The sequence below is a fragment of the Falco rusticolus genome, chromosome 13 (assembly GCF_015220075.1).
Source record: "Falco rusticolus isolate bFalRus1 chromosome 13, bFalRus1.pri, whole genome shotgun sequence".
Classification (NCBI taxonomy): Eukaryota; Metazoa; Chordata; class Aves; order Falconiformes; family Falconidae; genus Falco; species Falco rusticolus.
The window spans coordinates 24,694,843-24,708,292 of NC_051199.1; the positions used below are offsets into that span (position 1 = coordinate 24,694,843).

The 13,450-nt window shown below is 46.2% G+C and overlaps 2 protein-coding genes across 2 annotated transcripts; both read left to right on the top strand.

Moving 5' to 3' along the window:
* The first annotated feature begins 632 nt into the window (after positions 1-632).
* EIF5A2 (eukaryotic translation initiation factor 5A2) lies at positions 633-8,651 on the top strand. Its single transcript, XM_037406584.1, has 5 exons — positions 633-712; positions 1,037-1,226; positions 2,630-2,734; positions 4,298-4,429; positions 5,121-8,651. The coding sequence occupies exons 2-5, from the start codon at positions 1,062-1,064 to the stop codon at positions 5,178-5,180; spliced, it is 462 nt and encodes a 153-aa protein (XP_037262481.1). The 5' UTR covers positions 633-712; positions 1,037-1,061; the 3' UTR covers positions 5,181-8,651.
* An 841-nt stretch (positions 8,652-9,492) lies between these two features.
* Positions 9,493-11,563, top strand: RPL22L1 (ribosomal protein L22 like 1). Its single transcript, XM_037406585.1, has 4 exons — positions 9,493-9,580; positions 9,877-9,969; positions 10,378-10,499; positions 11,311-11,563. The coding sequence occupies exons 1-4, from the start codon at positions 9,572-9,574 to the stop codon at positions 11,453-11,455; spliced, it is 369 nt and encodes a 122-aa protein (XP_037262482.1). The 5' UTR covers positions 9,493-9,571; the 3' UTR covers positions 11,456-11,563.
* The last annotated feature ends 1,887 nt before the right edge of the window (positions 11,564-13,450 follow it).

The window sequence follows — 13,450 nt, forward strand, 5'->3', positions numbered from 1 at the left end:
AGGCCGTTTTGCCCGGTTACTGCGCCCTTGCAAAGCGTTCCTCCGGCTGTTCTGGAAGGGCAAACGTTAAGCAGTTGTGTTGACAGTCAAACATACCTCTCCGTGAAGCTTTCTCCCGCCAGGCTTTGGAAACACCCGTTTATTATTATTATTATTTTTCTTTAATTCGTTTAAAACCTAGTTTCGTGCCAGCGAAGCCACCTGGCCGCCCTCCAGGGGAAGCGGCCGCCAGAGCCGCCCACGCGCCAAGATGGCGGCGGGCGGGGCCGGTGAGGAGGCGCACGGCGCCGCCTGGCGGTCGAGGGCGGCCCCGCGCCTGCGCCAGCGCCGGGGCGGGGTGGGGGGGACGTGCTTCCGCAGGGACGGCGCCGCGCTGCCGCGCTGGGCCCAACCGCGCTCCGTAGCGGCGGCGAGGGGCGGGGCGGGCGAACGCGGGAAGCGCCCCTGGCACGTGGTCGGGCGGCGGGCGGGCGGGGGAGCGGAGGCCGGCCCCGCCCACTCGGCGGGCGGGCGGGGGGGGGGTGTCGGGGCCGCGGGCCAATGAGCGCGGCGGGCGGCGGAAGCGGGAGGGCGGGGCCGGGCGGTGCGCGGTGCGCGCGCTCTCCGCCGCCCCTTCCCGCCGGCCGCCGCAGTGGTCGGGCGCGTGTGCGCGGCGCCGTGCCCCCGCCCCGCCCGGCCCGGCCCGCCCGGCCTCCCCCGCCGCCCTCGCAAGGTAAGGGGGGCCGCCCCGCCGCCCCGGGGTACGCGCGGCTGGGCCGCGCCGCCGAGTTGGGGCGGGGAGGAGAGCCCGGGGCCGGGCTACCGGAGGGAGGGAGGTGGGCGGGGGGGGATGGGGAGGCTGGGGGCCTCGGCACGTGGCGCGGCGGCGGCTCCCCGCCCGCCGGGCACGTGTGGCGGAGCGGGGCCTCCCCGCCCCGGGGCGCCGCCATGGCGCCTCCTTGCCCGGCGGTGGGGGGGGGGGGGGGCAATGTGGTGCCCCCGGGCCGGCCCCTTCCCGCCGCCGCGGCTCCGCGCTGACGCTCCGCTTTGCGTGCAGCCCCCGCCGCCAGCCCCCCACCGCCATGGCTGACGAGCTCGACTTCACCACGGGCGATGCCGGCGCCTCCTTCACCTACCCCATGCAGTGCTCGGCGCTGCGGAAGAACGGCTTCGTGGTGCTCAAGGGCCGCCCCTGCAAGATCGTGGAGATGTCCACCTCCAAGACCGGCAAGCACGGCCACGCCAAGGTGAGCCCCGGCCCGCAGCGTGCGCCCGCGGGCTGCCCGGCCGCCGGGGACGGGTGTAGCGTTTCATCTGGCAGAGCCTGCTGGATCCTGCTGTGCTCTCCTCGCGGCAGCCTCTCGTGTGTCTCCCGGCTCCAGAGTTAGCGCCAGGGTTTCCAGTAACGTAAAGCGGGAAGGATCGAGGACAGGGGGTTGGGCGGAGGGTTGGTTTTTTTTCCTCCTAACTTGTTAAAAAGCTCTATGGCTGATCGAGATAAAACCTGTTTCTGTAGTGGGGGTAAGGTAAGTTCTGGAAGGGGGGCTGATGAAATCGCGAGGGCGTGGTTGGATTGGGCTGTCGCTACCCACCAAAGCACTTCTGTGCCTGCCTGTGCTAGCGGACTTTCACTATCGCAGCGGTCGACTTAAGCGCTTACTAGAAGTGCCCATATTCCATTACATAAGCCAGAAGAGCTCGGCAGACCGTCGTTACCTCTCTGGGCCTGCTCTGGCCCTATTTTGCTGGCTTGCCTCGCTGCTTCTTGCCTTTTTTCAGCACCGAGCGAGAAGTACCTTCCCCCTCCTGTGTCCCAGCAGGGACATTCTTAGCTGCTGTCTGGGGCTGCAGTCCTGCTGCCTAAGCAAGTTGGCTTATGCAGCTGTCCAGAGCTTGGACCGAGGCTAGACTCCCCCTTCATTCATTCAGCGACACTTTATGGTGGGTATACTAGAGTTTAGAGACAGATCCTTTACAAGCACCGATTAATTAATTTTTACATTTCCACAACCTTGTATGATAACCTGTAGGTGTGTAAGGTATTTAAGGTGTTGTCAAAGCTAGAATATACCGAGCCCTTGCCAGCTTTTCTCCTTCCCCTTGCTTTTTTTATGGCTTTTTTTATTAGACAGATCCAGTTTTCTTAAATAGTGGAACAGTTGTGAGAGTGAAAGGACCTGAGAAAAGCAGACGCTGAACTGGTAATCCCAAGTGCTAGCTGCAGCGGACAGCTGCGCTAGCATAAAGAGAGATGGGAGCTGCTTTTAATCTCTGTGCATAACTACCTCTTCTTTTCCTCTTAACCTTCACACTGTCACTGTGTTTCTCAGAACAGCTGGAAGTCAAAGTAAATGTTTCCTTAACTGCCGCAAACTGAGATCTAGTGTGCTGCTGTAAAACTACGGAAAGCTGTGGCTATGGAAGATAACAGTGGCTGATCTTTGTTTTCATGTAGTGTTTCTATAGCGTGCTATGAAAGGGTATGAGGCCTTCTTCCAGTGCTTGGGCTGCTCTCATGCTGCAGGCAGAGTCTAGGCAGAATCTGATATTGCACGTGATCTCTTAGAAACCTACGTGGAACCAGCAATACCGATGGCAATGGCTTCTCTAGGACCGATGGTAACTCATGTTACGATTTTTTCTCTTATAGGTCCATTTGGTTGGTATTGATATCTTCACTGGTAAAAAATACGAAGACATTTGCCCATCAACTCATAACATGGATGTTCCAAATATCAAGAGGAATGATTACCAGGTGAGTTTAACAGTCACTGTGTACTCACACACACTAAGAGGCTTTATACTCCTCATGCCATACATAAACCCTCTTCATCCCAAAACTTGCCTCTCCGTTAGTAAAGTACTGCTGTCACAATTAATGGAATTTGATTGTCTAGACACGGTATTGCTGAACTTGTAGCATTTACCGAACTGTTGAAACTGGCAGACCTTGCTGATGGAGAGCTCCTTACTATACTAACAACCTCATGTTACAGTAGCGATCTTTAGAAATGGCAGGTAATAGACGCAATTCAGAACTGCACTTTTTGTAGCTAGTGTTGTAAGGTCACTTTATTGTTTGTGGTACTGGCATCCTTTAGATTCTGGAGAGGTGTTGTCCCTGCTGCAAGTTATTATTAAAGGATAATCAAAATCTCACTACAAGTAAATTTGAATCTAAGCATGTATTGTCAGTCACAATTTCACCCTTACATAGGATAGACAGATCAATAAGACAGTCTTAAACTGCATCTGATGCCACTTCTAACTTGCCACAGTGCTTTCTGCTCCTTGAATGGAAGCTGGCTTCGGTTGATCTCAAGTAATTTTGAATTTTGGTTCTCCTGAGCTCTGCTCTGAAATGGATGTAGGGAGGGGACTTGGCAGGCTTCTGTAACGCCTTCTGTGATACAGACAGCGAGCTCTTAAAAGCAGCACAATTCCGGTTCTGAATTATCAGCTATCTTCCTATTGTCTTGGGAGTAGTTCTGGTCAGGAACTGATACATAAACATCAGTTGGGAAGCTGCAAGTGCTTGACAAAGCCAGAGTTCAGCGTGTTAGCAACCCTTTAGCACAGCCAGTACTGACTGAATGAAGGGTGACTGGGCTTAGACCTTCCAAGAAATTCTTAACGTTATCTTGGGGATCTTTCTCTCATGTTCTTGGGTCCTTACTGCCACAGGAATTCTTGATGTTTATCAGACTTGGTAGGGCTGCCTTTTGGGTTTACTGTTATGTGTTCCAAGTTCCCTAAGCTGCTCTGTCAAAGTAGGTGTTCCCCTTAGCTCAGGTTTTTGGTTTGGCTGAAAACAGCATTGTGAAAGCAGTCCAGAGCTTGGTGGATGTAACCCAATTTATTCATTGGCTAATGTAAATGATAGTATCTCACTCTACAAATGAAGGTAGAGAAATGTACAGTTCAACCATTGTGTACTTTGCACACTTTATGGAATAGTGCTGTTCAGTGAACAGTGTTCCAGTTATGGTTTCTAATTCACAGATGTAAAAACACTGAACCAGTGACCTGGAAACCGTACATTTTCTAAATCACAAAGATGGGTTGTGCAGTGCCCCAGGTACAAGGAAATAACCAGCAGGGTTCTGGTGTTATTGATAGCAGACTGGCTTTTGCTACAGTTGCCCCAGCCCTCGGAACTGTTGCTGAAATTTGACTTAAATTAGGTTCCTAACTGTTACAAACACAGTACTATAGAATTAATGTAACAGGTAGAGTTCACTGCCTTTTGCTTATCTTCAGCTGCTGCCTACTAGTGACTCTGATGTTAGACTTCCTAAAAGTGAACTTCTCTTCACAGCTGATAGGTATTCAGGATGGGTATCTCTCCCTGCTGACAGAAAGTGGTGAAGTTCGTGAGGATCTAAAGTTGCCGGAAGGGGATCTTGGCAAAGAAATAGAAGGAAAATTCAATGCCAACGAAGATGTGCAGGTAAGTATAGAGGGCAGACAAGAAGAGTTATAGTTAATTACACTTGATTATACAATGAAGAAGGCTTACTTTGATACTGACCATTTGTATCTCTCAGTGAAGAGCGGGTTAGAAGTAATGGGAATCAGTTTTTAGAGATGTAGAAGGGCTTTTGTACTGGAGCACTGAGTATGGCACTGAAACCCAGCTCAGTTGACAGTAAGGTGATATGGGTGTCTCTCAAATGTCTAGATAAATCCGTCTCTCAAGTGTCTAGATAAATCCTGTATTGTTGTCCCCACGGTATGGATAGGAGCCTCCAGGCTTTTTTAATCGGGAAGAAGTGAAGAATTTTGTGATGTAGTCTGAGTAGTTTAATTTGCTGTTAGCAAACCGGAGCTCTGCAGACTGCAGCCTGTAGTAGGCCCCAGCAGTTGCTGGTTCAGCTCTGTTGCAGGAGCTTGTTTGTCTACCTCTGTTGTGTGAACTTCAAGCTGTCAGCCAAGGTAAGACAGCAAAGAGGAGGCAGCAGAAGAGCAGACTGGTGTGGGAAGGGCATTAGTCTAATAATGACTGAATTCTACCAGCTTCAGCTTCCTTTTTTTCCTCTCTAGAAAGATACAGGATAGATACTAAGATGTGAAAGTCTGTAACTTCTAGGAGCACTTCCTCTGGTGTCAGTTGGAGCTCACCTGCCTGTCTTTTCTTCCAGATATCCGTCATAAGTGCAATGAATGAAGAATGTGCTGTAGCCATAAAGCCTTGCAAGTAGAGAGGATCGCCAGGCTCGGGCAACTGCTCAGGTCTGGACAAACCACAGATCTATAAATTTGGTTCTTATTGTCACCAAAGCTCTGGCCTTCACAAGCAACCTCATTTCTTTTTTGAATTGTTAAAAAGCAGTGCTGGATTCTGGATTAGTGTTGCAGGCTAACTGGCAGTTTTCAAAATCACTGAGATTTTAATTCCTTAATTGTAACTATTTTAACATTCCTGTGGGTTTCAGCTACGGATTGAAGAAACCAATCAGGTGTTACTAGTGGATATATTTTTATTTGCTTGAGCAAAACAGTGTTTGTCTGTATGAACAGACAAAATACAGTATTCAGGGGCTTTTAGATAAGCTGGTAGGTATCTAGGATTATAAAGTGACCTAGAGCACAAATAGTATTTTTCTTGACATGTTTAGGTAGAACTGACAATAAAAGTAGCTTATTTTTGGTTTTGTTTTTGGTTTTTTTAAAGCTTAAGTATTTTGTGGATTGGGACTCTTGCAGAACTGTAGGTGCCAATCACAACTTTTAGACCAAGAAACTCAAGTGATCAAAAATGCCAGCTGGCTTGACCAAGCCCCAGTGGCCATGTGCAACTTAACTGTATTACCTCTGTACTCTTCTTTGCCAACTTGTTGGCTTATTGTAACGATAAAATTGTGTCAAAGCCTACCTGTGGTTTAGGCAGGCAGTTGGAATATTGGGTAGATAAAACATAGATAGGTCAAGGGGACACAAAGGTGAGAATGGACGTTAAAGCTATAGACTTTCACTCGAGGCCTTTGTCAGACTTGAAAAATAAAATAGAGAAATGCAGTTCAATTGCTTTCCTTTATTGTATTTATCTTAAAACTATTAAAGGGTGACAAACTCCATTGGAATCTGTTGCAGTGCTTCCAGCTTTAGGTTTTAAACTTCAGGTTCAGACCATATTTTTGTAGCACAGGGACCACATGTTTTTCAAAAAGTGGGACAAACTGTAGCATTGAGCCTAAACTAAATGCATGTGATTCTTTTTAGAAAAATAAAACTATTGTATTTTCAAGGTATAGACTTGACAAACAATACTGAACAACCATGGCTTAACTATAAAAGTAAATTGCTACATAGTTAGGAAAGCTAGCTCCTTTCCAAGGGAGTTCTGAGTCACTGAAACACGCATGCATGTCTCTTAACTATTTAGTAGCTTAACAGGCAAACACAAGGCTTCACAGCAATAGTTATGGAAGGATAACTAGCCTGCTCCTGTTTAAGGCGTTCAGCTTGAATTCTAAGACTTGATGACTCTTCACAAGTGGGAAACTTCCTTAGTCCGTGGTTCAGACCTCTCTTTGCAGTTGATAAATCGTTTAACGAACTTGCCTTAAGCTTCAGTGGCTGTTGGCTAATGGAGGACAACTTGTAAGCATGTGGCATGCTGCCCTGGACAGCGTGCACAATTCACACTCTATTGGCAGCAAGATCAGACTTCATGCTGCTAACTGCTTGAAATGTTTTCAGCTTAATAATATGTACTCTCTAACCCCCAGAGGGCTCACGGCAACGGTCCTGAACTGCCCTTGTACATACTGTGGCAGGGCTTAGGAAATCTTGGAGGTCTAACGTAGATGGCAAAACCATGCGTTTCTCACGGACTTCTCGTGACAGGCAGAGCAGTACCAGTGAAGGTGAAGACAGCAATAAATATACTCTGGTAATAAAGCACAGTTACTTGCGACACCTGTCAGAAGTAGGATACTGCCACATGCTCTTGCCTAGCACAATACCCATTGCAGGTGAACTCTAAATAGCACCTTGACTGAAATGGCAAAACAGCTTTAGGAAAAAAAAAAAGGCTGTAGGTGCAAGAGATTGAAATGCGTTCAGAATACTTTTGAAGTGCATGCTAGTCTGCACTGTGCTCCTTTCTGCCTCTCCATTGAACTGGTACCTGAAAGACAGGTTTTGTCTTGGAGGTGGCTGTGAAACCGTTGATGGTGGTCTTGACAGCAAGCTGAGCTGTGTGATGTTGAATGGGAAGTCACAGGTTGCTATGCCAAACTAATGCAAGTTCTAATGTTACCACCATATTACAAATAACTACCTTGAAAACTACAAGACTTGGATTTGTCTTTGTTCTGGTAGTGCTTTAGTCTCAGGTGCCTGTCTGTCCTCTAAAACCTTGTTGGAAGACAGGTATTTGATGCCACTGGCCCACAATCTAGGCATTTGTTTGGACTGCAAGCTCTCTGGGGCGAGGGCTGGTTTATGTCCTGTCCCTACAAGTGGGGTCCTGGTCTGACTGGAGTTTTCAGGTACTACAGCAATCTAAAGATAGAGGTTTTATGACCTCCAGCTTGCTGGAAGAGCCCTCCTTGGGACTTAATGGGTGTCCTTCTATTGCAACCTTCAGTTCTGCAAGATTTAAATGATTAAGTACTTCATTATAGATTTGTTCTTATATACTTAGTTGTCTTTTGTGAAGCACTTCAGACACTGTGGAAGTGCAGAGCATTGGCTCATCATGCATGAAGTTTCCCATAGGTAATACATAAGCATGAGTCTTAAGCATAATCTCCAAGTTTCAGTAAGGTTAAAGGTTGCTTCTAAATTAGAACATGTATTTGAGGCATTTTTTTTTTTTCCAAAGTAAGATGTTTCAGTTTACTGTCAGAATCGTTTGCAGCGAACTTTGTTTGTGATCAATAGTCCATATAGATGCGTATTTTTAAGATCCCTAGCCACGTGCTTAGGGAAGGTCTCCTTTCATAACTTTACTTTAAAAACAAATATTACCAATGTGCTTGTTCTGTCGTACTGTCTTAACACTTAAATTGTGTCAAAACCGAGAACTATAAACTTCTAATAGCTGATGGCAATTGCTTAGAGTAAAGGCTGTGAAAACTAGAAGGTGAAGAAAAGTATTTCCACTCCAAATAATGCATATTTTTTTTACTGGCTCTGATTCATTGAGTTTCTCTTACTACTTTACAGAATTGGAAAGACTGCAGTGTTTCCTGCCTCAAACGTTGGCAAATAATACTTCTAAGATTTCAATAGATCCTTCTAATTTTTGCTTATAATGGTGGTTTTTCAACTAGGCTCTTGCTAGTTGAGCCATGTTCTCAGGGCTGTTTTTTTTAAGAAGTTAGCTGAATTTCATTGTTTTAACGTAACTGCTTTCAGGCCTCTTGCAGGTTTTTCTAATCCACAATGTACCCAGAAATGGTGCACAGTCTGTAGTTTCACAATACAGGTAATTTTACATGATCTGTAAAGAAGTCAAATTTGTTGACAGTTCAAACTCTTATGGTTACTGCAGGTCAGTGTCACGGAATTCAAAATTCAATAAATCCCTTTTATTTTTTATTTTTTTTTTGAGTAATTAGAATGTAGTATGTTACAGTAGAACTAAACTTCAGGATTTAAAAAAAAAAAAAAAAGACCTTGTTAAGGATATTTCAAGTATCTCACTTATACACTGAGAATGTTAATGAAGGTGTAGATCCTGGAGACGGTGTGGTGGGAGCGCGGTGGAGCGTTCAGCACAGTACGCCGAGATGGTCAGAAGCCTCTCCAGCATCTGCAGCCTGGCCCTACGGTATTTGGCATCTGAGAGTTACTTGGTTTGTGAGCTGAAACCGGAATGTTTGCTATGTATCACTGTATCGCAGAAACCCCCTGTTGTCCTGTGCTGTATATTGTAAGCGTAACTGTTGTTCGGTGCGGCTTTCGAACGGTGGGGGGGGAAAGGAATAATGATGGCGATGGCTCGTTTTACTCATCGTGGCGAAAACCAAACCCTGTAAATCATACGAACCAGGCATGGTGGTCCTCGTGGTGCCGACGTGTATCTATTTTGGAAGCTGTATTGTTTTCAACACCACGCGAACGATCAGGAGAAAGATGTGTATGTGGTTTGTTTTTGTTTGTTTTTTATTTTTTTGCTCCAGAAATAATAAAAAGATGTCAGTGCTGTGGGGAGCCGGGTGCTCGTTCAGCGGAGGGGGTGGCGGGAGGGTCCCTGGCGCTCCGGTGAAGCCAGGGCAGCTCCGGGCCTGCCGCTGGCAGCGGGTGGGCCCTGCCCCGCTCTGCCGGCGCCCCCAGCTTCCCCCGGGAGAAACCCCTCGCCGGGCGCGCCTCGTACGAGAGCAACAGAGGCGCTTGTGGTTTATTTGTGTCGGTCAGAAAGAACACCGGAACGCAAAAGCACAACAAGACAGCCGCTCGCTCCTGCCCTCGCCGTGTGGCGCCTGCTACTGCCGCGGGGGCGGTGGGGCCTCCCGCTTCCCGGCATGCCCCGGGCCGCGCAGGCGCCGTGCACCGCGCGTGCGTGACGACGTCACCGCGGGTATAAAAGCGTGGCGTGCAGCGCGAGGCGCCCTTTTTGCGGGAGCGGCGGGCGGCCAGCATGCCGCCGGTAAGCGCCGTCGGGCCGCGGGGCTGGGGGCCCGGGGCGGGGAGCTGCGGGGGGCGAGGGGGAGCTGGCGGCCTTCCTGCAACCGGTGGCGAGCGGGCCTCTCGCCCCAGAGGGCCGCGGGCGGGGGGCGGGCGGCCGGGGCCCGGGCCGGGCCCAGGCGGCTGCAGTGAGCCCCGCTCTCCAGGCGGTGTCGGCCTGGGCCGGCCGCGGGACGCGCGCTGCCCTGTGTCCCTCGGCCGGTAAAAGCTTGTCGGGTGTGGGTTGTTGTTAATGCTGGGGGTTTTGGTGTGTTGCAGCAAAAAGACAGAAAATCTAAAAAGTCGACCTGGAAGTTTTGCCTTGATTTGACCCATCCTGTGGAAGATGGAATCTTTGATTCTGGGAATTTTGTAAGTCGTGGTTTTGCTTGTATTTCAGGTGCATAGTATAATAAAAGCCTTGGTACGGTACGATAACTGAATTAACAGCCGAAAGGTTACATTCTAAACTAGTAAAATCAATAGCTGTTCTTTAAGTTACCAGCACTTTTTGAAACTTTCTTGCGTTTAGATGTCTGTCGTAAACAAGATGATTCATACCTGTCCTATGAATGCAACTATTTTAAATTGCATCCTGTTTTAGCACGGGAGTGATTTTTTTTAATTACCTGCTGTAAAACTTTACTGTGTTGTAAATGCTTGCTATCGGGATGTAAGTAAACAGTGATTTTTAAACATCGCTATATGGCTAGGGTCCCTTCCCTAGTTCATACCTAGGGTGCCATTCCCTAGTGTTCTATTTCTTTAATGTTGAAACAGGAACAGTTCCTAAAGGAGAAGGTTAAGGTCAATGGAAAAACTGGAAACTTGGGCAACACCGTTCACATTGAACGTCTGAAGAACAAGATAACAGTGACGTCAGAGAAGCAATTTTCTAAAAGGTTGGCACAGGTTTCCCTCTGCTGTATTTGTGGTGGTGGAATTTGAACTGTGGTATGCTGAACATGATGCACCTCTCATAGGTATGGAGAAGGTGTTAGCTCTAGCCTTCGTAGCAGTTGTAAATATTAGTGAAAGGTGTAATTCAGGCAAATTTATGACATTAGATACATAAAAACCTGCTCTTTAAAACTCAAAGACTTGATGGAAAATTAATGCTCCCTTTAATATAAAAATGTAAGAGAGAGGTGCTTTGTACAGGTTGTTAGAAGTGAATCAAGGAAAGATAGGCTTTCACCAGCCATACTGAATTCACATCACAAGTGGCTGTTTAATTACTTAATTGGTTGTGTTAAAATGTGTGTGTACACAATATGTGTTGTGTCAAAAGAGCCCCTTAAAGCCAAATGAAGTCTTAAGCCTCGTAGCATGTTAGGGCACGCAGCTGATGAGTATGCTGATAAGAGGTGTGTGAGTTCGTTCCTTGCATCTCCCCCTTCAGTTGCTGATACAGATGCACCAGTATCTCATGGTAGAACAGGGTTTAGAAGCACTTCTCGGTGCTTCTGAGTTACTGGCATTGTGCTGTGTAGCCAAAAAGCATCAAATAATAGTTTCTTGTGTATCTTGAATGAAAATATATTTTTAGTTGTCTGTTATATATGGTAATTTGTTGTTTCGGGATATAATTAGTGTGTCGTTGCCCTGCTAGAGCCATGTCTTGGGTGGAGCGCACACAGAAGTAAGGGTTGTTAAAATGAGAAGGTTCTAACTTCTGACTAAGGTTCTAACAATGTAACTACTGTTTTCAAGGTACCTAAAATACCTCACAAAGAAGTACCTCAAGAAGAACAATCTGCGTGACTGGCTTCGTGTTGTTGCATCTGACAAGGAGACATATGAACTACGCTACTTCCAAATCAGTCAAGATGAAGAGGGATCAGAGTCTGAGGAATAATTCAAGCTTAGCTTTATACTCGATGTGGTGTACAAAAGACTACAACATCTATTTATAAGAACACTTAACTTATTGGTGAATAAAGATTTCGTACCCTGTTTGACAGAGCATGGTTAGTTTTCTGGTTTGTTCTTAAATTCTAATTCGAAACCAGTATGGGGAATCATTTGATTTAAGTTCAGCATGACATCAGTGAAAGTCCAAGTAGAAAAGAACGGAGCCCTTCGCCCCGTACTAGTGTAGGACAGTTACATCAGTGTTTTACTCATATTGGTACAAATGCTAGAGCTTTTTGTGACTCAAAAGTACCGGCTCCTGCTAATTTACTAAATACTGTATCATTTGCTCCACATAAAAGTTTACTTTTAATTATTTTAGTTGAAAAACAGGCTTAGATATTTTGAAATAATTTGTGTGATTTATCTATGTCAATTGGTTGTAGTATTCCTGTGTATGACCACAAGTCAAATGATTATAACATGGCAACAATGTATATTTAAAAACAGTAATATAGCAATGATATGTTAGCCAGGTTTATATTTGGTTCACAAGTAAGAAGGTAGAGATCTCATTGCCAGTGTCTGTCTACAGGTATTTTTTTGGTACAAGAGGTGGGTTCTTCATTAAAACACAAATCACTCCAGTTCAAATAAACTACTTTTGTTCATGTAATACCAATAGAAGTTTGATTAGTTTACACTATGAAAAAGCATTTGTGAGCTTGCAGTAGCTGTTGCGTGCTTATGCATTTCAGTACCATATTCTGTCAAGCTGGTAGTATACTCTGCATCTGATTAATTAGAATATTTACTGTCCAGTTCCAGTGCAGTGGTGAACTTTGGAATAGACAGCAATGTGCATAGGCTCTGATACTGAGCTTTATGCTTGAACAAATCTGCTAATTTAGGCTGAAGTGTGCTTACTAAATTGTCTAATTTCCTGATTTTTTTAAATTAGTATTATTTCAGCATTGTTTCTGCTGGCAAACCTCTGAGAGACTATTTAGAAGGTTGCCGAAGCACAAAGCAATGCATTAACAGTCGCATGACGCCCACTTGTGCTTACCTAAATGAAGAGTACAGAAAGGGAGATGAATGTTGTCAGCAGCCTTAGGGTCTCATTTGTCATTTTTCAGCGTGCTTCAGTAGCTGTTCCTGGAGATGAGTGAAAGCAGCAGTGGAACAACAGCTACTTGTATGATCTCTGCCTTGCTGATTTGTTTCATTTTGCTGTTTCGGAGCTAGCCAGAGGAGTGGAGCAGCATGTGTAACTGGCTGCAAGGCCAAGGAGTATTGCCCAGTTCATGTATGTTGAGCTTTATATGCTTCCAGTGTTGCCCCCTGCTTTACGGTGCTGGATAATGCTGGAGTGCTGCTTCAGAATTTCCTTTTTGAGAAAAAAATCAGGCACTTCTGAAGCAGTAATTGATGGAGATCATGTTCTTCCTTTTCTGGAAATCCAAAAGATTGCTAATGTTTTAATACTACCGATACCGTAACTAATCTTTTAACTACTGTGTTGAACAAGCAACATTGTTTTTCACAGTAAAGCTACAAATATTTGACCACCTCTGGTCTGTTTTCTTTGCTGCACTAAATTAAGCAGAGGGCACAACTTAACAGTTGTATTTCAAAATACATCCCCACCATTTTTTTTTTTTTTCAGAGCTGTGCTTTTATGCAACAATACATCCTTTACACTAGGCTGACACAACAGAACTGTTCCAATTAAATGGAACAAACCCAAACGAAATCAGCTAATAGGATCTGCTGCCTTGTGATCCTTCCTTTTGAAGCAGGCTGGCAGCTACATGTGTGGTTGTGGAGCCTAGCAGATACAGATTGTCACTAGTCAAAAGACAGGAAAACAAGGCCTGGGATTTCAAGCAGAGCAACTTACTTCATAGCTGGGTTTGGAGGAAAACTGCCAAAAGTGCTCGTGTGAGTTGTATTACTCACTGAGCTTCATTCACAGCAGTGAGGATGGAGCCTATGA